This window comes from Numida meleagris, chromosome 2 (genome assembly GCF_002078875.1).
Source record: "Numida meleagris isolate 19003 breed g44 Domestic line chromosome 2, NumMel1.0, whole genome shotgun sequence".
NCBI classification, from domain to species: Eukaryota; Metazoa; Chordata; class Aves; order Galliformes; family Numididae; genus Numida; species Numida meleagris.
Window position 1 is genome coordinate 8,513,643 of NC_034410.1, and position 26,485 is coordinate 8,540,127.

Consider the following 26,485-nt stretch of genomic DNA (forward strand, 5'->3'; position numbering starts at 1 on the left):
CATTACCTTCTAAAATCTCTCTCTTTTTAAAAAAAATTATCCTGCTGAATTCTTAATCATTCCCAATGATATATTGGACTGGCTTGTGTTTTAGAAGTGGACAGCCTAATTCAGGATTTGCATGCCTTCTTTTAAATTTTCAAGTCTGAAAACATGGGCCACCATACCAGTGGCAGGATTCGTGCATCTAAACACAGCATTTTTTCAAAATTTTCCACTGCCTCAGAACCCAGAGTACGAGGAGTTTTAAGAATATCTTTTTTTTTCTATTTTTTTTCCCAGAAGGACTATTTTTGTTAATGTCTATTATTCTGTCACACTTATTTGAGCTGAATTTCATCTACCATTGTGCTCCTTAATCCCTCAATGTATTTAAATCCATCTGGAATTTTTCTAAATCCTCCATAGTTCTTCCTAACAGAGACAATTTGCCCATGGGGTACCACTAATCCCTCTACACGCTGAGAAGCAGCAGTTCATGACGAATCTTTCTGTCCTATCTCATAACCAGTTCTTAATCCGCAGAGACACTGTGGCCCTTGCTCTGTGAGTCACACTCCTTAAAGTCAGTATGAAGAGCATCCCATTTATCTCCTGTTGATTTGGAGGGCAGGTACAACTTGTGGTTTTGCTGCAACAGCAGCTTTTCTCCCAGGCTGAAGCATCTCATCAGAAGGCACTTTGCTCCCTTGGGACTTCTGGGACCGATGCTGCCACTGAGGTAAAGAGAGAGACCTTGGCACGGTCTTCTGGAGGCTGAAGCACACAAGTTTACAGATAGAAATAGCTAAGACATAAGATGTGAAAGTGGTTTACCACTGATGTGGTTTCAGAGTCTGAGATCACAGCACAGAGAAGCTGAAAACCATGCTAGGAAACCTTTTATTTTAAGGAAACAGCTGTTTTTTTGGTTGTTGGTTTTGTTTTTGTTTTTTTTTTCCAAGATTGGTAAATATTGTAACATGCAACATAATGGGAAATTCAGTTACTGAAGTATGAAATAGAAGGATGTGAACTACTCTTTGTGTGCAAAGTTCAGTAGAAACTGAAGAACAGAAGAGCTACATCACAATAAAGAGACACAGCTTTAACAAGGCTCCTCAAGAAACCTTCCGTTCCATCCTCCCATTGATTTCTGTGTCCAGGAATCTGGCTTCGTGACACTTTTCCTCAAGCTGCAACTCCTCTCTGACTGCAGAGGTCATTTACCAAACCGGTGTTTCCACCCACAAGAGAATTTGCATCGCAGAGGAAAGCCACCGTATTTACCAGAGAGGGGGTAAATGATGTCAGCTACACATGTCCCATGGAAGAAGTGAATGATCCTCCATGATTGCATGGTGGTGGGACTCTCCCATTCTTGTTGGGTTTGCAAAAACCAATATAAGCTATTGAATTCTACCGTCTACAAATCTTAGCTCTCATTTCCTAGAAACAAAGGGAGTCTCACCACAAGAAAGATCCCATACAACAGAGAATAAACTGAGACATTAAAGGGGTTCATTTCAGGACACAGAGGAAGTACAGCAAGGACTCTTGGGAACATTTTAACATCAAAGTAATTCATAGTGTTACCATTATATTCTATCAGAGCCCACCAAGACTAAAGGATATTTAGACACCAAAATTGTATCTATTTCTCTTGTCTGGAAGTGCCCCTGAGAATAACTCACATGTCATGCTAAAATGAAAGTCCTGGGCTCGGATGTTTCATCAAGTCCATGGTGTTACAACACCTGTCTTGTCTGTCTGAGTCTTTTGTCTGTGTTTCAGTGTAGTTTCATACATCCTGAAGTACACATCTCCAGTAAACACTGAGAGAAGAAATGAATTTCAGCACTAAGCAGATTTCATCTGGTTTGAACTCAGCCTGTACCTCAAATTCAGTTATACCATGATGAATTTTGTAAATGATTAGCATTTATTCAGGAGTGATGAAAGCAACCAAATAACATCTGAGCACAGAGCTACTCACTAGACTGTTAGAGAGCCTCCTGATGTCACGACACTGTGACTATAAAGACACTGCAATTTTATTGCTTTAGTTTGCAGTTTCTTTTAATATGTTGGTTTTCTCATTGGCTTTATTGGCCTTTAGACCTTTTTACATTTACTTTTTTTTTTTTTTTTTTGACACCTCAGTAAAATCCCGCTTTCCATATTTTTTCCATCTTTTTCCACCATGAATGAGTGTGAATTTAAACCCCACAGATGACACCTGGTAAAAATCAATGGCAGTGGTAAGGCTATGAAGGTCAGAGTGATAACAGCACTGTGGAAACACAAGAACGATTGAGAAGTTGAGAAGGATCAACTCTCCAGAGTTATAATTGAAGTGTGATCCTGTTCCAGCCTGTGCTTGTATTGTTCCAAATAAGCAGTACCTCCAGCTATGTTAATAGTGACAAATTCATGCAGACACGTTGTTAATGGCAGAAACATGGAAATAATGGCAATAATCTGTGCCATAATGATGATATCCTCCTTTCTGAGGCTGGACTCCATCAAAGCACTCCTTAATGCATTTTTAAGCTGAATGTTTGAGGCAGTGGTAGAGCTCACTTGTCATAAACCCTAAATCTCTGATACAAAAAAAAGCCTTGACAAAGCAAGACTGTTCTTTCAAATTAAATAATTCCTTCATATGAGTAATTAATAAATGTGATTGAGGACAGCTGGTGATATACATTTTAATGGACTTTTGACTTTTCATATATTCCTTAATATCACCAAAAAAAAGCTTTTCCTTCAAGGTAACTTAAAACCCAGAACAAATTACAATGCAGGTGGTTTAAATTACAAAAGATAAGTATGTCCATCAGCCTAGTGTTCAAAGAAGGAAATTAAAAAAACACAAACATTTCTGTAAGATATCAAAATGTTTAACATTTAAAAAATTGACTTTTTCTAAACCTCATTCTCCATTCTATCCATGAATTAACTCTGAATTTATCTCTCCATCAGATACACCGTAATCTGTAGATTGTGCCATACCTTCTTCTAAAATTGCCAGTGGAAATATCTACCTGATAGTAAAATTAAATTATTTTCTCTGTTCTGATTTATTCTTAGCATTCTGAATTAGTCCTCACTGATCTTTTCCTTATGAAACATTTTCTTGTGTGTCATAAAAATGATTTAGAGTGATATAAAAATGACTTCATTCTAATTTTTAGTGGTCAGATGTTTACATTGTGTACACGTTATCTGAGTCAAGAAATCCCAAAAATTTATCGGGCATGAAAATCAAATTATTACATGTTTATAGCTGAGCCTTCCAGAACTGGGCAAAATACTGATGAAAAAGTGCTAGTAGATAATAGACTGTCTTATAATTCAGGCTGATGAATTCACAGGAATTCCAGCCTTTGTTTTTCTCCTTTTCACTCATTGAAAAAGCTTAATATTCGTCTCTCTTTTATAATGATTTACATTGTAATTACCAGAAAAACACTGTAATGGTCTAGAAGTATTGACCATATTGTATTGTGAGATACTGCATCATCTCAGAGGTTTTATGTCTACCACTGTGAAGCAAAACACAGCTTAGCACCCCATCCCTAGCTCAGATATGAAACATGGAGCCCCAGTGAGTAAAGATCTGTAGCATGGAGACAGCAGAGCAACATGAACACACTGAAACAAAGGTTGTGGTGCCTCTGCACTGGCTGCAGGTCCACCAGACCCCAAGAAGGGATGCTAATGCAGAAGAGGAGACATGGAAAAAGAAAACAGCGGATCTAGGAACATTTTTCAGAACACCAGCCATACTTGTTCAGCTGAACAGAAAGATACAAATGTGAGCTAATCATTGCAGTGCTCCTGGGACTCCAGGTGCACTCCTGAAATTACCCACTGCATTCATCTGTTCAAGGGACCAGACTCAGTGCCATCACTCAGTGCCAGGGATCAGTTGGTGATCAGCTAGACCGAGCCAAAATCTGGCTCTGGATGTCCCTCATTTCTGAATCACAAAGCTTGACCCAGTAGCAGAGCAAAACATCTGGTGAAGTGAAAAGCTAAGAGGGATAGATGGGTGCCTGGATGGACTCCTGTTAAGTCTACATTGGCAGGTGAGAACCACATTCTGGGAAAGATAGTTTAAAGTATTTTGGAAGCACAAAAGCAAAGGGCAACAGAAGCAGAACAGACTATCATACCATCTCTGCACATACAACAAAGAAGAAATTAAAAATACTCAAAGCTGAATTCTCATACTGAAAAATAAAAGGCAGTATTTATTGTTCTCTGTGACAAAGCTACACATAACCACTGTTTTCTGCTATTTTCTTGTGCATGAAAAAGATGCATGAAGTATAATTTTCCTATGGGAATATATAACATCAGAATTAAGATGAAACTGCATTAAAGCAGTGATGTGAAGGATGTGATTTCTGCCACTCAGTATCACAATGATACTGGAGGATTAAAGAGGAAAAAATGATTTTGTGTCTAAAAAACACTAGGGAGTGTGAATAATTACATGTGAACAGCTAACCAAGGAATATTCTAGATTTACTTTTATATATTGGTTATGGTGCTGAGACAATGACAGAATTGTCTCTCACTGATAAATTCATAGGCAAGTTTTTCTACTTGCAATATTTATGGAGCAGATCAAGCTACATTATAAGAAGCAAAACTTTTGGCTTTAAGTTCAATTTTGGACAGTTACTTATTTATACATGGGCAGAGTCTACCAGTGAAAGTGATAAATTGAGCAGTAAGAACTTTACATTTTTCCTTTTTTTTTTTTTTTTGCCTGTGAGCAGTGCTGTCAGGAACTGATTTTAACAAACTTTAGTACCAAGAGCATTTCTGTTTTATTTCTTTCAGTTTTTAAAGCTAGTCGTAGAAGTTACATGAAGATATGCACAATTTTTTTCCCCTTGATAAAATACACTTGCATATAGAATAACAATTTCAAAAAGGACACTGAGATATGTAGCGAAGGTCAAATCAGTGTTTCTGTTTGTACATGTGTATACTAAAGGACAAGAACATTCTGTTATTATTTTCTAAGGAAAGCTGAAAAGCCTCAAGAAATACAAAAGCTCAGCTTCTAAGACACATCAAGACTTCCCAGCAACAAAGAACAATAAAACCTATCATTCCTGTTTCATTGTTGTATACATTGTGATTCATTTTTATTTTATATTTCATTTTTAAAAGCAATTAAAGTGCCCTGCATATCTCTGGTAGAAATAACAAATGATGAAGATCACGAAAATACAATTCTTTAACGACTTGCCTAGGAAAACAGAAAACTTGGGGAATGAACTGAGAATTCTGTACAACCCAGCTCCAGGGTCCTAACCTGAGCAACATCCTGTAGGAATTAATCATTATATGCAGAGCACCATCCTTTATCACCTCTCTGAAGGCGCAGAAATAGTTTCCAGCTCTTAGAATCAACCTAACCCTTAGCACATTAAATGGGTCAGACTAATCATCTATCGTGGCAGTTTTATACTATGAACAGTAGATCAATTTTCAGCTCTTTCAGAAGTAACTGAACAGAATACCAGCTACCTCAAATTAAAAGCACAGAACTGACTGTATGATCCAATTAAGTTAAAATGTTGTGAACAGATTTACAACCTATCTAATTCTATGTAGACAGTCTGGAATTGAGTTAGCATGTGACAAAACACAAACTATCTAGGAACTGACTAATACGCCAATGCCAGAAGTTGGCTCACAAGCCAACTGAGCTGCTATGAGCTTGAATGTATGTGAAAAACCTTAGATTTCAGAATAGTTCATTTGGAAGTGATCTAAAAAGATCACCAAGTCCAACTGCCTGATCACCTCAGGGCTAAACAAATTTAAAGGGCATGATACAAATTCCTCCTGACCACTTGACAGGCATGGGGCATCAACCACCACTCTTGTAAGCCTGTTCCATTGTTTGACCATCCTCACATTAAAGACATTCTCGCAATGTCCAGTCTAAGCCTCCACTGGAGCAGCTTTTGCTGTTCCCACAAGTCCTGTCATCAGTTACTAGAGGAGCCCTCTGCTTCCCCTCCTCAGGGAGATGCAGAGAGCAATGAGGTAATCTCTAAAACTCCTTTTCTCTAAACTAGAAACAGTCCTCTTCTCACAGGACATGCTTTTCAGCCCATGCCTTGCAGCACACATATTCTGACAAATCACAAAATAAGACAGGTTTCTCTGCATTTGAAGTTCAAATTATTACGATTAAGCAGTGAAAAGAAATGAACTGTCTACTCTCGAACTAGAATTTCCCTTAGTGCATTTAAATCTTGCTACTAGTTACAAAACTGCACACCAGCTTCACTGTTTACACTGCTGAGCAAGCAGCAGCTTGCACTTCGTTTTTCTGGTAAGAACTACATGTTCTGGATAGCCAGGCTTTGGATTGCCTCACAAGGGACTCCGGAGCCTAAGCACTGTTTAAATGTTTTGATTGTGGGATTTTGGCCCTCATCTCAGAGCATATCCTGCCACACAAATGAGAGTGTTGGCATCTTTTTGCATAAAAAAAAAGCTTTCCATACTTTAAAAACTAGAAGTTCAGAAAAGAGGAAGAGTTCTTTGGTCCAAGACTTCTCTGATTGGAGAGCTCCCACTGATAGATTCCCACTATAACAGGGAGGTATTTTATAACTATGGCTGAAGCAGCATGCAAGTGAAAGTAAATTCCCTCAGATAATTTCATTTTGTAGGATTACTTCAGAATTTCAGAGCTAAGATTAGTAGAAACAGTTCACAGAAGTAATTCTGAGAAAGAAACAAACCTCTTTCACACAAATCCTACAGTGGTTGAATATCAGTTTTTTGAAGGAGAGAAGAGTAAACAAAGTAAATCACCCAATTTGATTTGTTTCTCAGCATAATAAAGTGCTGAAGCAGCACAGTGGAGGATTTGCTGGACAATTTTCTCCACTGAAGCTGTCAATTCATTCTGAAGCTTAGTGCTGATGGATATTATGGATTGGTATGGATTGCACTGCTCCAACCATCTGAAAGGTCACTATACAAACACAGCAGGAGTGACCTATTGTTCTTGCCATTGATAATCACACTGCCATTTTGACAAATCTTTAAACTATCACAAATCTTTTATTTAAGTATTACATGAAAATGTTTATCTTTTCTTTGTGGCACAATTAAAAGCTGGCGTCTTAGGAGTTCACTGAAGCAGTCGTAATATCTCCTTGGGTCATGCTTGCAAAGCCATGGAAGCCTGAGAATCTAATAGTGAATGGATCACCTTTGACATCTGTCAACTATACCACTGAGGATAATCTTTTCAGTTCCATTTTCAGATCACAGGATGAAAAGAACTCAAGCTATTATCCCTAGTGTACAAATATGCTGGACTATTTCCCTTTCTTACCAGAAGACCACTGTTTCAGCCATAAAAATGAAGCTGCACTGCACCAAAAAATCGTGGCCAATAAAAATTGATGGGTTGGAACTATGACATATTGGTTTCTGGAGAAAAGCGAAAAATATACAAAGACAGTATTATCAGAAAATAAAAAAGTACCTCTCACATTGTATTTCAGCATTTCATTTCATGTGCACAACTTAAAGTTGGATTTCAAAGACAAACCCCACTCTAATCATAATTTTAATTCTATAATCTTAAATGTGCTTATTGCTATTAGAAACATACTTCATATTTGTCTAAAACTCAGGCTTAGAAAAACATAATTTGTGCATATATTTAGCTCCAGCTTCCCTCATATTTAAAATACAGCACTTTAAAAAACTGATTTCCCAAATACTTATAGACTACAATCACCTCTCAAGCAAGAGTGATTTTGGATTCACACAGATTAAATAATTTTCTAGGAATAGTTCCAGTGCCTTTACTTCACTGTGTGAGTATTATATACATGCACAGATACATATAAATGTGCAGCATACCCTTATTGCAATTGTGACTATTATTTATTTAATGCAAACATTGACTGATTTTGTACTGATATGCAGTATAAAACCAAACCAACCGATACAGGGAACATTAACATTTCCCTTCTGTGCAGTAATAGTTAATGAACATTATCACTTTCTCTATCCTCTCTCTCCCCAGAAAGGATAGAATTACAGCAACCTTCATGAAAACAAGTCTTTATTAAAACTCTCAGCTACACTAATCCAATTGCTCTCTAAGGCCACTTTATGAACTAAACAAATGTTTATGAGAAATATTCGTAAGTAATAGATACCTCAACCATTATGGAACACATTTCACTGTTCCTGCAGAGTGGACGAGTTCATTTTTAGCATGTGTAATTTTCTAGCTTTTATTTTTGTGAAATTTCAGAATACATTTTTAAAAAAAGTTCCCATTGTGCTAAGAATGCAGTGACGAGTTATCCGTTAATTTAACTGGATGCAGATACTATATGCTTTGTGTAACAAGCTGGTTACCATTACAAATATATAAAAATATATATTTTGATAAACATATATATTTGAAACACTTGAACTAGTTTAATCTCATTTACTAAAAAGGTATCTGGGCATTTTTAACTACATCCCCATGTTTATCTAAAAGCATCTTGCCTCAAAATGACAAAAAATGCAATAACCTTATATGTAAGTAATGTACCTTTTGTCTTTTATTAAAATTAGTAAAGGAGCTGAACAAAACTACAATAAATTATATTTGTTTATGTGGAGTCCTCTAGGACCAGGAGCCTTTAGACAAACAAACTTCTTCAGCAAGTTCCACTGAACAACAATAGACATTAGCTGTGGTAGATAGGAAGAAAACCTGGTAAGATGAGCAAACAGTCTACATGCTGCAAAGAGTGGAAGTCAGAGCATACAGTTATTAAAGTTTTTAGAGAATTTATGAATGAATTAAGTGCCAACGGGACATAAAGGTGCCTTCCAGACTGATAGGAGTTGAGAGAAATAGCACTGAGCTGTGATAAAAAGTAGCTTCTACTGTTTAACATAGCATTCATATGCAGGACACAGAGGTGCGGTTAAACTGGAGTCTCCCATGAATTTCTGGTGAACTGCTTTCAATAACTCAGGAGATTCCTGAGTGCCTTGTTGGCAACCTACTTGAAGGACCAAGGTGGGACCGAAACAAAAGACTGGAAGAATTATCCATTAATAACTAGCTTTCTCTAGAAAGAAGTTTTTTAGAATAGTTAGCCAGGTTCCAGTTTCCAGTAATAATCAGTCATCAAGACTGAACATGTTACAGGAAAACAACTCAAAATTGTGGTTGCAAAAGCAGCTTAATCCGGTTAATTAAAACCAAAGCACTTGATGATTAAGTGATGAACGAGTGACACACAAGCAAGTTCACAGAAGTGTAAGAGGACGCCAAATCATTTAGGACTCTCCTTAAAGCAGATACTCCAAAACTCCCAGAGAAGGAGCACCCTCCTTCAGGGTTTCTGATTCCGATAACTAACTTTTATTTTCTGCAGGGTAACCTCTGAGTCCTATGAATATATTCCTTACATTATCTCTGAGAGCAGGTGTTTGTTCCCTTCTTTTTGAGAAATCTCTGTCTTTCTCTGTCTCTTTGATGTTTGCACACTGCCGAGCCTCAGCTTTCACTCTCCTTTCTACTGCCTGTTCCTCCATGTGCTACACAAAATCTCTTCCTCCAAAATATCATCTTTTCTTTGTGATCCCATCTTTCTCAAGTGCCACCCCTGGGAGAAAGCTGTTCTTCCTGGTACCCAGCTGAAAGCGTTTCCAAACAACATAGTGTGGTCAAAACAAGAACTCTTAACAGTTCCATTGTCTTCGATCCCATTAATGAGTCAGACAAAAGAATCTATCTATGCAATGGAAGTTTCTGTCTCAGTTTCTCAATAATATTGAGCAGAGAACTGTAAGGTCACCCTAGAAATTCCTAACTTTTCAGACAAATTGAGTTAGGATGGCTAATCAAATATAACGTTGCTCTTACAGGATGATAAGGATGTAAAAGTGCTCTCAATGTTTCAAATCCCAAATGCTCCTATGATAAACTGTCTATCACTAGTGGAAAAAGTTGCCTTTAGAAAATATAGTATGAAATGTCAAATTCATTAGTGACATGACCTGAAATAATTAGGTCTTTCTTTCTAAACTAGCTGCATCTAGGAGGTTTAGATTCCTATTTGTGTCAGTTTCTGATCAAAAATGAAACCACAGAGAAAACATTGTGCTTTATTATTGTGTGCCATTTTTTCAAAGAATGACTCAGGCATTGATATTTAGGCCACTTTCAAGTCAAATATTTAAAGAGCACATCCTAACTATAAGCACACTTACTGACATATTGGAAGGTCACTGGAACATGAGAAGATAAAGTCTAAGTAAAAGACCTACAAAACTAAGTATCTTCCACACTGGAGGAAAGGCGACTGTAAAAAAAAAAAAGGAACTGTTTTCTTATATTTTCATCGAAGTACTGAACCAGCAGCAAACAGTTTCAGATGTATTGAAAATCAAGCCTGTGGCATTTTCCTCTTGTGCATTCATATTTCATTAGGTGCAATGACTTCATATTTTATACATTTAAAAAGCCATTCAAATTGGCTGCTGTACTTACTCTTTCAATGTCACAATATAGCCATATTCTTTCTCTTCTGCAGACTTCACTTCAAGCTGTATGCCTTGTCCTGCATTTTTCTGAGGCTGTTCATAGGAGGTTCCATCCTGCACTAAAGCATTCTTAATCCAGTAGCGGGTCTCACTTGGGTCTTTGGAGTCAGATTCGGTGCTCTTTGCAGCTGTCAGCTCCCTGGAGAAAGTCTCACTTTTTACATTTTCCACACCGGCATTTATTTCTTCTGAGGAAGAAGAGTCAGTGTCTTCAGATTTCTTGGTTTCTGACTTAGTAGATTCTTCGGGTATTAGGTCTTTAGGCATGTTTCCAGGTAATGCACTATTTTTCAAGAAATTAATTAATTTTGCAGTGTTCTCCTGTATTAAAAAGAATATTATTATTTGTAAAACTACATGTGTTACAACGAAAAAACCTGGATATATTCTTTCAAGTTTATATTGGTATATTATTCATAGAGTATGGTCATTTTATTTATTTCTGCATGCTTCAAGACTATGCAAGAACACAATATTTATTCAGTAATAATAAATGAACCTTAAATTATGCCACTGCACTTTTCAATAGACTTAACATGGGGGAATTTTTTTTTTCATAGTTTATAGTTATTTTCTTATTCAAATACCACAGTACCTTTACTCAGAGAAAATCTGTCTAATAAACTGAAACAACAAGCAAATGAGCAAACATCAAAACACTTGCCTGGAATTACTCATTAGGTAGACTCATTATATAAAAATTTATTGCAGCCAAGGACTTGGAAGGAGATGATGGCTTATGGGCACTCCGTGCTCTGTGTTAAATATATTTTTTTCACATCCTTTATTCAAACTGTCACCAATAAATTCATTCATTCACTCTATAATCAGTCATGAATGCAGCGCTTTATCCCCCTGAAGAATTTCATGTGGGTGGTTAAAACTCCTGACAAATTGCCCACCTATGTGTTTGCCCTGCTTGGTAGATGGACAGCTATAGAAGAGATTTTACTGCAAACAGAAAAGGATTTACTCATTTTTGACTCTTGCAGTTGTAGCTTTTTGACAGAGCATATTGCAGGAAAAGTTTACTTCAGTTTTTAAAAAATATTTCCTTGAGTATTTTTGCTCCATGAAACCCATAAAAAGAATGATAAATAGACCTCATGAATGGATGAATATAGGACAAGTCTACAGGGTATGATTCGAAGTTCATGAGGAATATTATTAAAGTTATTTTGATTAGAATCCCAAATCTGATGTTACCACCTTGGGAAGAGTTTCAATGCCTAAAACTTTTGAATCATCTCTGATATTAAACAATTTGGAAGAATTAATTTTAAAGTGAAAAACTGAAGAACAGCAGACCCCATGTAAGGAGAAACAATTCTGAACCCTCCCACATACAGGTGTCCTCAGAGAGAATGTGTTTTACTCAACTGCTTTGCAAAACTAGGTATCTGAGCAATGATGCTTACTTTCCCCCAAACCAGAAGTCAGATGGCACAGGAAAGCAAAGTATTTTCATTAGAACACCTCAGTACTCCAAATTAACTAACCAGGGAAAGAGACTCAATTTCTCCGAACTTGGGATCTGTTATGAATTCTGACTATTTACAGCTGAAAGAAAGGCAAAAAAAAAAAAAAAAAGACTTGATCCTCAATCTTGCTTTTTGGAATCCATCTTAGTTAAGGTTTAGATAAACGTCCACTTAATACTTCAATGCATCAACAAAAAATTTCTTATGCTGTGATAATGAATTATACTTGCACAAGACACAAAACAATTCTTATGATTCAAAGATGAAATTTTGACCCCCACTGTATAAAAACCTGATATTTTGGGATGGAATGTTTTGTTTTGTGAAAATATTGGTACTCTACCTCTTGATAAGTTCTGGGACTGGCTTCAGGCACTCCATTGTCTGCAGAATGTGAAAAGCACAAATACACAGTTATGAAGGGAAAACATCACACGTGAAACAAACACTGCTTATAGGCTGCTTTGTTTGTAGTGGTGGCCTTTTCATGCAATTTAAACATTAAGACATCAAAGCTGAAAGGGCAGAGTAAAGAGCACTGTATAATTCAGTATTGTTATTCTAACCTCAGTTTGACAGCAAATTAATGCAAGATCAATAGACAGAGTACTTCAAGAGCCAATCTAATAGTGTTATTTTGCTAATTAAGTGTCTGATCTTCATATCAGTTTATCGATATCTAAGAAAAAATCAAAAATTATTCTAACTGGCTGAATGGACATTTGCATTAAAGAAAAAAGAAACATAAACACCCCTCACACATTTTAGTGAAAAAGAAAAAAAAAAGAGTTATTTTTATATTGTCTACGAAAATCATGTTGTAGTTTAACTACAGTAATGATATGCAGTCTCTTCATTAATCTCAGCCAATGTTGGGTGTTTGGTTTATGAACTAAGACTTATTCATTTCTCCCAGCAGGATTTAGGACAAACCCTCAAAACTCCTCATTTTCATCTACAGACAGAACTGGCAATTAAAATAACCAGAACATCTCTTACTAGTAAGGTTTTCAATATATCACCACTGCAATCATTCTCCTACCTTGGGGAGGAAAAGAAGACAATAATTTAAAATCGCTGATGTCATTTGTTTTTTGGGGTACTAGATGTCATAACATTCCTAAAGTAAAGAATGTGTAAATGGAAATTTAAGTTCTGCTGTGATATCAGTTCACTAATGATAAATACTGTAGATCCTAACTCTGCATCACCATGGAAATACATGTCCAGAATGAAGGAAATAATCACAATAACTCTTTATGTTCCCTAAGCATGTAAAGGTACAAGTTGTTTTCTATATGTACCTGTCTAAGAGTTTCTTTTGCAAAGCAATTGTGGTACATTAAGGAATGATTGTCTGTAAAATTCAATTATTTTTTCCACATATTTCGAAACACATTCTTGGAATACAATCATCTTTCATTATCCTTTTGCTTAAACATCTCATTTTAAAGAATGGGAAATTAGACCACGCAGCATTAAGCAATTTGTCTTTCAGTATTACTGAGTGTGTAGGTTTATCTTGTTTGTGAAGCTTGAAGATCAAATGTTCACAAACAGATGTATTTTAGGTAAATAAAGTATCTGCCTTAAAAAGAAAACAACAAAGCTCATGCTTTGCAGCCTTTGGGAAAAAATACAAAAACTTCCCCTCCTGTCTTCTTTAAAACCAATTTTAAAAATGTCTAGTACTAATGTAAAACAAAGGAAAATTAAGCTAGCTATCCTTCACAGTATTTAATTGTTGCAATCAATACCTGGTATGTTAACACTGTTTTCCATTAATCCAGTATGAATTTCTGCTCTTCCTTGAGCATCTCCTTTCTTAATTTTTGTTTCTGCTTTTTCTTCTCTAGTTTTTCCAGCACCATCTTCATTTTTTTCCTGAATGCTGGCAGTCTGAATTGCATTAGCAATAGTATCAGCAATCTCATCCAGTTCTGTTGAGCTGAGATTCTCCACATTCACCTGGTGTTTCTCTAGGTCCTTCAGTACACCTTTAATAAGTGTTTCTGGATCACAAAACAACATAAGCACAAGGTTTAGCTGTATGCAAGAAGCATATGTGCTTTTATCAGAAATATCTTCAATATTTCCTGAAAGGTATCTTCCTTTTTGAAGACTGTCTTTTTTTTCAGAAGTGCATACACATTCAGGGAGCCAATACATAAACTGAAGTTAGCTGATGTCCTCACAAAAAACACAGTATTAAAAATGGATGTTACATTTTATGACAAGGTGAATCCATCCCACTACAACCTAACAAGTTGTCCTAGAGAGATGAAGATAAATTTTCACTTCTTCTTTACAAACTCAGCACTGTTTCCTAGTCCAAAGGGACTCAAAAACTGAAGACAAGTATTAACGCAGCTCAGTTTTTTTTAAGCTGCACTAAAAAACAGTACCTATCTACAGCAAATACGATAGTATTTATTAGATGTCATGTTTCTTTGCTGATTTGGTTTTTGCAACTGTATGCAGTTCTGGAAAAGAAGCAGTCAGATATTTTGTCATTCAATCACAAAGCTCCAATCCAATTAAAATTATTTCATACATGTATATGTAAAGGACAAACCTTCTAAATCATAATGGTTTATCTTGGAAAGTAGACACTTTGAAAAAAATGAACTTCATCAAACACAGTTTTGGTTTGTCAGCTATAAACAGCATGGGGAAAAATGTTTTATAACTCACCTTAAGGAAAGAAATGTTAAGATGACAGTCCAGACCAAGAAAATCAAATGGACATATATTTAGGAAACAAACAAACCAACAAACACCAACAAAAAAGACCCAACACCTGAACCAACACTGATGTGAAAAAAGTTTTAAAGAAGAGAAAATTCAAGGACAGTGGATATTAAAGGTGAACTAGAAGATGTAGTGTAGCACCTGTTCAGGAAAGGTACCTTTCTGACTGCAAGTATCCTTTAGTTCCATTCCACATAACTGTAAAATTCAGCCTAATATCTCTTGGAGAAAGAAACGCTAAATTAAGGGCTTCTTCTGGCATCCCAAAAAACATTTCCAATCATGCTTCTGTTCTGCTTATTCATGTTCTTCAGAAATTTAATACACATATGCATGCAAGCAAGAAACCTTTCACTTGTGTAAGAAGATGTAGACTGCTGAATGTATAAACTTATATATAAGCAATCTGAAGGCAACATCCAACCTCTTCTAGAAACACTGCCAAATGTCTTACCACCTCAAGGGTAATCAAAAGATAAAGCACATTACTGAGGGCATTATCCAAATGTCTCTTTCACACTAATGGGCCTGAGGCATCAAATCTAGGAAATCTGTACCGGTCTTTGAGCACCTTCACAGTAAAGATATTTTTCCTAATGTCCCGTCTGACAAAGAATAAAACATTGAAAGAAGAAAGGCAAAATAAAAGGTTTTGTTTCTCACAGTACTAGTTAAGAAGTAGTAGTAAGAGATTTCTCTGCTCTAGGGAAAAGGCGGAACTCCTGTGATTTTTCAGGAACATGAACCGAGGATTGTTTGCCACTGGAGAAAGAGGCCAAGACATTGGACATTTCTATCATTTTCTTTTTGATCCCACAAAGTTAAAATCATAGAATCATCTGGGTTTGGAAAGACTTTGAAGATCACCAAGTCCAAACACCAACATGACCGACAGAGACCCATCACTAAACCATGCTCAGGTTCCCATAACTCACCAACTAAAGTAGCCCTATTTTCCCTGGATTATTTAGTCAGTAAAAGCCAAGGTGGCTTAAGTATTTTAAATAGTAGGTTTACTGTGAGTTGAAGAGTGTTTGAAGTTGTTTTAGATCGTGGCTGCCAACAAAGATTATGGTACCATTCTGTAAAAGCAGAGTAAAGGAAAAGAAATGTTCAGTGAGAGAGCTGATGACTAAATCCCACAATCTATGCCAAATTCTCCAGACCAAGAAACTTGAAGGTAAAAAAATTAAGGCTGAAATTCAGTGGAAGCTAAGTAATAACAAATGTTGAACACTTTCTTCTTATTGTATTGTATCCAACCCCTGTATTAAATAATACAGAAAAAAAATTAATGACCAAATACTTTGTTTTAGAAAGGGAATACACAAGAGCAAATTGATTCTAACTTCAATAGAAATTTTCACTAGACATAGAATCATAGAATTAACTAGGTTGGAAAAGACCTACAAGATGATCATGTTGATGGTTGGACTGGATGAAACTGAGTTCAAGAAACTTTTCTGGGAAGCACAACAGCTATTTAGAGGATGGCCATTATGTGAAGGTGTCACACAAAGCAGCAATACAGGAAATTAAGCTGTAAGAAATACCAGCACTGCCAGATTACTACACAAGTCTTGTTGCTGCTTAGGTATCACTTCTGTTCTTATGTTTCATAGAAATATCGACCAATAACATGACATGACACAAAAACCTGAATTATTGAAGCAAAAGTAATAAAGTCAGCAAAGAAAGAATATATGTCAGTTCAAAATCAAAAACTAAAACTTTTCAAGTAAATGCAAAAAGACATATTGCAAATACACTGCAGTAGGAAAAATATTCTTGGAACAGTCTGATGACCTGACATCTGAGCATCTACAACAGAATGAAAACTAGGATGATTTCAGTAACTATTTTTTTCAAGAGCTTTTATCCATTTCTCCACTGATATGAATAACCCATTAAGTACAGCAGTTAATAATCTATGAATGAAATTTTGAATTTTTTTGAATACCTCTAGAAAAATATTTAGAATCACTTTTACTGCAGATGAGGGATATACCTCTGTATTTCTAAGCCCCTTTGTAAATGTGGAATGGTCACAGAACTTGTCGATAACAAGTGTGAAGGAATTTTAAGAACAACAACTAAGAAGCAAACTAATAACTTTTTTAATGTCATTCCCTTCTAGGCAAAAGAGGAACAGCAGATTGAAGCCCTATACATGAGTTTCCCACAATCCAGATGAATTTCCTAACTATTCAATGATACTAACTGATTTAGGGCCACTCACTCACCTTCCAACAGTAGTTTTGAAGTATTTTCAATTTGTTCAGCTTCAGAACAGAAACCACATTTCTTTTCCCTAGCTTTAGGATGCCTGTTTCTAACCAGAGCACATTGAGAAAAATGTCATTCTGCTACTGTGATTTTCAAGCTATTAGGAAACATCTTACCAAGAAATTAGATTTATGAAGAAGTTTCAAAAACACTTACATGCTTAGCTGCTCAAGCTCTATTTTTTTTTAAATTTAGACTCTTCTGGGTTTCAAGTTCAATAAATGCTAATGCTACTTAGAATCCTCAACATTTATCTATTTTCCAAATACAGGAATAAGACTTTTGAAGTATTTCAGTGTTTAACATACTACAAAGTTTGACATCTGGAGATGTTTCAAATAAACTTTAGCAAATAGAATAAGGATAAAAACAATTGAGTAAAAGTTGTATAAAATATATTCATTCATTTAAGACAAACAAGCTAGTTCAAATTACATGAATTCAGTAGCAGAGTCAAGTCTCAAGTTGCTCAAGATTCTAATTTGAAAAATCAGCAATCTGGGGTTTTCAAGATGAAAGTAAGACTTAAACCTCACAAAAATAACTTCCTTCTGCATTTGCCTTTAAGCTTTAAGCAAGCTAGTTATTGGCCATTACATCAATATCAGAAAAAAAATCTTAAAGCAGAATTATGTTTCAGGTAATATATAATTAAAAGGGCTCTATTAAAGTAGCACTACTGATTTTTTGTTTGCTTGTTTTAGTTCTTTTGCAGCCAGCTGTCAGAACCAACTACTGAGCTAGTCAACAACACGTAGTCAATATAGCCTTGTCATTTCCATTCCATTTCATTTTTTCCAAACCTACTGTTCTTCATGTTTATTACTTTACCTAAGCATTATCTCTCCAGCCCACTTCCAAAAGATTATTGTCAATAACCTCAAAAAAAAAAAAAGAAAAAAAGAAAAAAAAGGAAATGAAAGATGAGGAGCATTCACATGAGAAACCGAATGGCCACTGGCTGTACTCCAGTTTCTACTAACAAGCTCACTGCAAGTCCTTCTGTTTCATTAAAATATTCTTATAGAGGAGCCTTCTGTTCCTCTGTTGCTGCTATTCCTACTCTGGTCAACAACGCCTACACTTCTGCCAGTGTAAGTGAAAACTTAGGCTGATTTTAAAATGCTGAGGACTGAAGGCAATAACCAAAGGTAATAAGTATGAGGAGTATCACGTTTACAGTACAGTGGGAGGAAGAGTCACCAAAAGGTCTATAACAGCCTGGTGAAATTGAGGTCTACACAAAGTCTTCCTAGTTTACTGAAATGCTGCTGAAGTGTCCATGTCCACTTTGTAATATGGTACTTGTTCATTCTCATTTGTAAACGATTTGATATGGCTAATACACACAAATATAAATGCATCTGCTTAGAAGCATCTTTGGACAATATAAAGAAATTATTATGAATTTTCTAAAATCAGAAAATATTGTTGTAGAAGGATCAAAAAGCAGTGGGCTCCTGCAATGGCACAGCAGTTCAGGAGCACTCGCTTAAGCACACACGTCTCTGTACAGCCTTTATATTCTCCCACCAGCCTTTTTGAAATGGAGTCAGCAATGTTCAGCCATACTTCACATTGTCTATATTGCAAACCAGACTTCTGCCTTAGCTTCATTTTCTGAAATGAAGAAGGCAAGTTGCCTTTCATAGTTACCATAGAACTGTGATGACCTTAAAAGCACATATGTCACAGATGAAATAATTTTTAATATCAGCTTCACCATTTGAACTCCCCTTATTTAGTAACAATAGCAGCTTACCAAGGAAAAAAATGGCTTATATTGCACAGTACATAAATCATGCTCCATCCACCACTGAAGCAACTGCTACAGCCAGTTTGCTCAAGTGGTGCAGCAGCAGTAACCTGGTTGAAATGGTAACATGTCACTTCCTCCTTGCCATCAGCAGTCCCACAGGGTGGATTGTTATTTTGTAACCCACCATCTTCTTCAATACATATCAGCTGTCCTCAGCAGCTGAGCATCACCCAGATCAGTGGCCACAGCTTTGCAAGACAGAGAACACTCACAAACAGTTGTGTTCTATAAACATAGAAATGTTTTTGTTTTGGGGAAAACAAAAATATATGAATGACTTATTTTGTGACTTTATCAAAGCAGTGGAGAGACACATTCTACAATACTTAATATAGCAAAAACTAGTATACTAGAACACATAATTTTAAACAGAAAAATTCTAAATACTGCTGGCACAGAATGCAGATTAATGATGCCCCGGTTGCACAGTGACTACAAAGGCAGCACCCACGCACATCATACTACTCCTAGAAGTAACAGTTTTCAAATCTGCTAAAAAATAACTCCACGTTTCTTTCCCTTCTATTTCTCCCTCAGGGTGCCTTGTTAGCTAATTCACCTGCCACTGTTTCATCACAATTCTCAGCGCTAATCTGCTCAGTACCTTCTGGATTGTTCTGCCAGACAAATTGCTGTGTCTAATCCTGCACCAGATGCAGCAGAGAACTGAGCTCATGTGACTGTCCTGTGCAGTTTTTGAACAGTTCTATGGTTTAGAGAATACAAGAGAGAAGCAACCCACATACAGAAATCCTGAAGCATCAGAGAAAAGTTAGAAGCGGAAAAAGATATTAGCCAGCCTGGCAAATCTGAATCCAAACCATCGTCATTCTAACAGACAGCACTTCAAGCTATAAATATATCTATCCTCACCACTTCCTTACAAGACTGTTAAGGGGCTGAAAAATACAAAGGAATCCATATTATTTCCTACTCAAATGATCATAATTTTATGTCTATGAAACATTTAAAAGCTAATGCAATGGATGAAGCTCCTACAAGGCATGTTACGTTTGTGAAGTCAAAGCAGCACAACCCAATGAATTGTGAAACGTGTTATTCCCTCTAAGTGTTAAGCATTTTTTTCCCAGTTGGCACCTACTAGGAAAGGTGAAGTGGAACAGCTGGAGGATAATGAAACCAGCATGTGCCTAGTTTGTTTTGAGTCTAGCAACAAAATTGTCTAACCTGTGCGAGAGACTTACAGTGCCACCTGGATTTGATTTTACATTATAGTTCGTTCTTTGAAACCTATTATCTCTGGGCACCATACCAAGAATGCTTTCACTTCTGAGCATCCTTTAGATTGCAAGCATTATCTTTCCCTGCCACAACTTTGATGTTTTCATGCGTTCTGTTGTTTCTTGTTGTTGTTATTTTAAAAAAATAAAAATAAAGAAGAAAAATAAAAAAAAAACAGAAATCTAAGAACATTAAACATTGTAGATGATAATAACTACAGAAGGAACTCAAAGAAACCTGCTTATATGCAACAAAAATCTATTGGGATAGTGGTAAATGCAGTGTAAGAGATGTAACTGCTTGGCAAAGGCCGAGGATCAATTCTTTCATTTTTCATACATTGTGAACTACTGGAATAACACCAATAGTTAGGTTAGTTTGGAGAAACACTGAGTTACCGAGAGTTATTTTCTAAACTCTACCTGATCCCCAGCCACTATATGAAAATCCGCCTTACAGTACAAAGCAGCACTTAAAATGCATCACAGCGTCCTATGAGATGTCGCACTCCATGTTCTTTTAAGTATCTGTCAAACTATCACATACAAAAGAAATCAGGATCCAGTCATGGTTAAGTTGCATCAGCAAAAAAAGAAAGAAAGAAAGAAAGAAAGTACATCAAATAAATTGTAATAGATGGCCCAGCCAAATGTAGCTCTAATTCCATCTTCTTGTAGAATCATAAAATCTTAGAATATTCTGAGTTGGAAAGGACCTATAAGGATCATCGAGTTTAACTCATGTATTACTGTGTGTCCATGTAATTAAGAGACTTCTCCCCTCCATGTGTTCTGTGCCAAAATTTATGTCAGTGTTAATTTCTGGGTCTAACTTTGAGTTTTATCCATGGTCTTGGAATTTCTAGATAAATAAATGAAAATGAAACAAAACAAGGCATTTCTATATTACCTATATATAGCGTGGGATGCATACATAAGAAGAGATGTGACAGCAAAGATATAATTATGTATTGTTTGTAAAATGCTTTGAAAATATAACAAGTTATATAAATGCTATGGTTTATTGAGTGCCATGTATATCTCATGCATATGGAAGGTGGGTTGAAGAATGTGGGTAGATGTTTGAAGTGAAAGAGTCATTAGAATGGTGAACATTATTACTCTGAGTATTATGGTAAAGAGCTAGAAATATGTCAATAGTAGGAGATATGTGACAATGTCTATTTATATTAAAAGAAATAAAAGCTCAGTGAGCATGAGGGAAACTTCAGAAAAGATAAAATAAGTACCAACTTTACCATCCACTACCCTCAGCGGGTCCTTTGGATCATTCTGGGGAGCAGATTTATGATTCAGCATCTCTGGGGCTGGACCCAGCACTCCAGTGGCAGGCTGTGGCTGGAACGGTTTATTCATTTCGAAATCTTCTGCTTTTCCTCTGGAAAAACTTCCATCAAAAGGACTGACTTGAGAAGAGTAGACTCTATCAGCATAGATGTGTGACCCTTTAGTCCTACTGTGAGAGCTTTTATCATTGCTTTGTGCTGACAAGTTCTGAGTGATGTATGTATGCAGTGCAGCCATCAGAGCTTTTTGGTCAAGCCCTGCTTCTGACTCCGCTGAGAACTTGTCTGGCAGAGGCTGGTTGAAGGTCATCCCATGGAGATTTTCAGCATACTGTTGATGCGATGTTGACGTGTGGGCCAAAGGAGTTCCTCTTTCTTTGGGTTTTTGCATCAAGTAGTACCTAACAGGATCATTATAGACATAGCTCTAGAGAGAATAGAAGGTAGAAAGAAAAGACTGGGTCAGTATTTCTTCGCAACAATTTTTGTTATACAGGAATCACAGGTACAAATCATCAGGAAGACAAGAAAGAAACAGAACTGGTAAGGTGTAGGGAGGTTGCAAACCTCACATTGTTAAGTTTTTCTCAAAGGGGCACTATCAGCTTGGCAAAAATTTTGCAAAACAATTCATTAGATTATTAAAGCAAGAGAAAGAGATTAGAGAAAGAGTGATAAAATTCAAACTTGATGTTAACTATGTATGCACCGTTTGTATTCAGCTGGACAAAGAAAAATCAGTAAAACCAGTTTCCCTTTGTATTTTAATAGACTTGAGAATAACTCTATTTTTGTTACTTACGAAAACCTTGCAAGCAAAAACAGAAATGTCATTTTTTAAAGAACGCTGAGAAAATGTAAAAAATATTTTGTATATAAAAAGATACTTTGTTCTGTTTAAAATTAAATCTTTGAATTTTTGACTAAATTAAATCTGTAATCAGAATATCCTTTGAAAGTACAAAGAAATGTAAAAGCTTTTAATTCCTTGATTATTTTAAATAAAACAACTCAGCAAATTAAACAAAAAAATATATAAGATGTTTCAATTACCCTAGAGCCACATTTCAATTAGAAAAAGATGCTGAAAAAAACTGGTAAGAGTGGGCTGCCACTAAAGTTTTCTGTTCTCAGTTTCAGATTTTCAAGGATGCACAACAGGAAATTCCAAATTGGAAGAAGTCTACCACTCTCATTGACCAATTTTTTGTAGATGAAGAAATTTAGTTTTGAAGACAAACTCTAAATTCTCCTTAAGCACTTTAATCTTTTTTCAGTACTTTAAAAAATATATTTACTATTATATAGATTGTAATTTAATCCTAAACAAAACATTTTGTTATGATCACAACCTGAAGGCAGGATTTTGTCTTTTTGACAAACTAGTCCCACCCTCCTAAATTATTTCACTCCCTCCTACATGCCAATTTGAACTAAGAAATTTATGTTCAGAGTTATTCCAACTATTCTTCATTATTCCTTCAATACAGTTTGCTGTAGTTGTATTGCTAGCAGGATCTGTTGTGATAGGACAAGGGGAAATGGTTTCAAACCAAAAGAGGGAAGATTCAGATTGGATATAAGGAAAAAGTTTTGACAGTGAGGCTGGCGAGGCACTGAACAGGATGTCTAGGGAAGTGGTGGACACTATTCACCCAACCACGGGGGCATTCAAGGTCAGGCTGGATGGAGCTCTGAGCACCTGATCGAGCTATAGGTGTCCCTGCTCACTGCAGGAGAACACATACCAGAAGAGAGCAACAAGTCGAACTTAGCCCGAAAAAAGATCACTGTTTTTAATGAATACTATCTACATACTTAATGGCAAATCCTGGATGTGAAAATCTACTAGTCATATGTATTTATCTCCTAGTGCCCAACAGGCCTTTGCACTGTGTAATTAACTCTAAAGATACTGGATACTGCCCAGAAGGAACTGCAGAGGATAGCACAAAGCAAATGATTCACACACACCTCGTCTCCATTCCCTACCACCTCATGCTCCTTTCTTTGATGTCGTCTAGAGGACTTTTTGGGGACAAAGGCAAGGAGAACATGAAAGGGGAAGAGGGAATTCAGTCAGTGAAGAACATGGAATCAACTAAATCCATCTCATGTAACTATACTTTGAGTTCTTTCTCCTACATCCAGTCACCTCTTTTGCTTCTCAAGATTTACTAATAAACCAAATCTTAGGGAAACCATAGCTGCCAGATACTCTCAAACTACTTGTTAAAGATAAGGGTCAGGTGATGTGGGCTGGCTTTTGATGAGCTATTTAACAAGACCAAACAGTCTTTAACATTAACAAATCTATGATTTCCTGCTCTTTCAGCCAAGACCATCCTGAAAGAAAATGCAACAGAAACACCAAGCGATTGTACACAAATTGCATGTACTTGAGAGCTGGCCTGGGCTCAGAGCTGAACCTCTGTCAAGAAGGGGCAGCTGCTCGGCAGCTTGACAGGTCACACTTCGGGCAGTAAGGGATGAAATATTAAAAGTTCTAATTAAAGCTCAGCATCGACAGCTCAGCTGCCTTCACAGTGCACTCAGTTACCAACACGTGTGATGTAACTCAGTCTGACTTAATTAAAAGGCTCGCACAGCTGTATGGCAATCCTCAATGTGGGTAAGAAAAAAACCTGTTCCTTGCTGTTTGACATCTCAAACAAAACACAGCACCAAAAATGTATGTGCAAAAAGAAATATTCAAGATAAAATACAAATAAAAGTGCAGCAATGGATAATTATGCTAGACACTGAGATTTTTGTAGGTGGCATGGGGAAAAAAATATCTATTTTTTACAGAAAGAGACAGGAGGAAAACATCTGTTACACGTAGTTCAGTGACAATTTACAACTTATGGTATTAATAAGGAATGTTTTCAGCACTCTAGCCTCCTGAACATGAATGTTGCTAGTCCGACTTCTTTGAAAGTTAGATGGGATTATCTATGGTGAATGAAAAGAATCTGTACAATTCCCCAGTCGGTGCCTTTGGAGACCCTGCTAACATCATGAAGAACTGGAAAACGAGGACTAGGAAAAGTTCAAAAAAGAGAATTCATTTCTACATTGTTTAAACTGCCAGTAATCACAAAAAAAAAAGCCCCACAATCAATCAACTAACCAAATAAAAAAACATTAAATAAGATGTGCAGAAGTAGGAAATAATACTCTAGTACGTATATACTTGTTAGCAGGCACTTCCCTATTACGGAATCATAGAATCCTCAGAGTTGGAAGGGAGATTTAAAGGCCATCTGGTCCAACTCCCTGCAATGAACAGGGACACCTACAGCTCCATCAGGTGCTCAGAGCCCCATCCAGCCTGACCTTGGGTGTCTCCAAGGACAGGGCATCCACCACCTCTCTGAGCAACCTGTGCCAGCACCCCCCACACTGAAAAAGACTTTTTCCTTATACCCAGCCTAAATCTACCCTCTTTTAGTTTATTATCAGGAACAAAAATTTTAATCGATAAAATAGTGCTCAATAATCTCAGGTTACTAATACAACATCATTAAAAAGTACTCTGAATTGCTAAAACACTCAATTAAAAAAAAAATCTTATTTCTCCATCTCACAAGATTTTCCTCCCATTCACCACCTTTCAAATAAGTTATCTCAATAATTCACACATTATCAAACCCCTTATACACACTAACCTTTCTGAAGATGGAATTGCTAGGGTGATGTCTTGTATGGTTTAGCTATGTAAGTAACTGATATTTTCTGTATGAAAGTTCACAGAAGGGCACATTAAATGACACCCTGCAAATGCACTCTAAGTCTATGGACTATATGTTTTGCTTAACAAAAAAGTAATTTGAAAAAGGGACAGGATGAAATACATACATCATAAGGCACAGATAAATACTGTGCAACTTATCCACCAAGGGGCAGATTGATTTGAATGCCTGGCCAAAGGGCAAAAGGAATGGAATTAAGTTTATGAAAAAATACTTCATTTCTTGAGAATACATTTTCTTAATCTTAAAGCGAAATATGCTAAGAGAAATTCTTTAGGAATACAAAAAGAAAAATATATCTTCCTCTCTCAATTTCATTTGGCCTTTTCTCTTTGATTCTTTCTCAGATATTAATTCGTGTTTGCTACCACCCAAATTTAGTTGGACCATGATTCCACCTACATTATTTACTGTCCTTACGTGAGATAGTGGCAATACGCTCTCCAAAATTAAAATAAACAGAACAAACACTAGGACCAGGCTGTCCCTCATTAACAGTGTCCTAGGGCTATCAAAAATAAAATGATTTCATACTCTAACTCACTGCGTGGAGGGAAAGATGTTTAGCTTTTTTTAGCTTGCCTTGTATCAACCTGCTACTCATGAAATTGCACACATTCACGTGAGTCCCTATCTCACAAAGAGCACGGGGACACTGTGGGCTGTGAGTCTGTACACCTCCATTTGCCTTTGCCTTGGGAAAAATCCAGCTGACAATGAAACTTGAGGGCTGTACCTGTGATGTGGAATGGACTACAGTGCAAAAGTTCCCAGACTGGAGCTGGGTAAGCAGTACAGCTGTGTCCTCACAGCCAGTCCTGCACAGTCCTACGCTAACAAAGCTTTAATTCTTCCAGCCTGTGAGCTGGTGATCCCAGGCAGTGCTGCACTGTGAGGAGGATGTCTTAGCAGGCTTCAAGCTAGCTGAAGGGGAAATCTCTGCTCCACAAGTCTCTGCGTGCTGTAGATGTGATGTTACATGCATAAATTCATTCTTAGGCTTGTCTGAAAATAATAAGTAAAGCCAAAGAAAAAAATTCAATCTTCTGAGCAGTAGTGGAGCAAAGGCCTTTTCCACCAACTGATAATAGCCTTTTCACTTACAGTACACAGTGATATTATATCATACAAGAAACCACTGCATAGAAAAACAAGAACTTGGAAGATTAATTCGTAACCCAGTAAGTAGTAAAGAGGCCAAACCAGTGCCTCCTGCAGCAATGGGATGCTCTCAGGAACATGGTCT

General features: G+C 36.6%; 1 protein-coding gene across 2 annotated transcripts in view; it reads right to left on the reverse strand.

Annotated features, from left to right (window-relative positions):
• PTPRN2 (protein tyrosine phosphatase, receptor type N2) overlaps nt 1-26,485 on the reverse strand; it is a 636,306-nt gene that overhangs the window by 380,128 nt on the left and 229,693 nt on the right. For both annotated transcript variants that reach the window (XR_002435341.1, XM_021387625.1), the window contains exons 6-9: nt 21,437-21,911; nt 13,838-14,092; nt 12,424-12,464; nt 10,547-10,920 (exon numbers count right to left, since the gene is read on the reverse strand). Coding sequence is in view for 1 of the 2 variants with exons in the window: in XM_021387625.1 (XP_021243300.1) it covers nt 10,547-10,920; nt 12,424-12,464; nt 13,838-14,092; nt 21,437-21,911 (1,145 nt within the window). In the remaining variant the exon portion in view is untranslated. The remainder of the gene's footprint in view (nt 1-10,546; nt 10,921-12,423; nt 12,465-13,837; nt 14,093-21,436; nt 21,912-26,485) is intronic.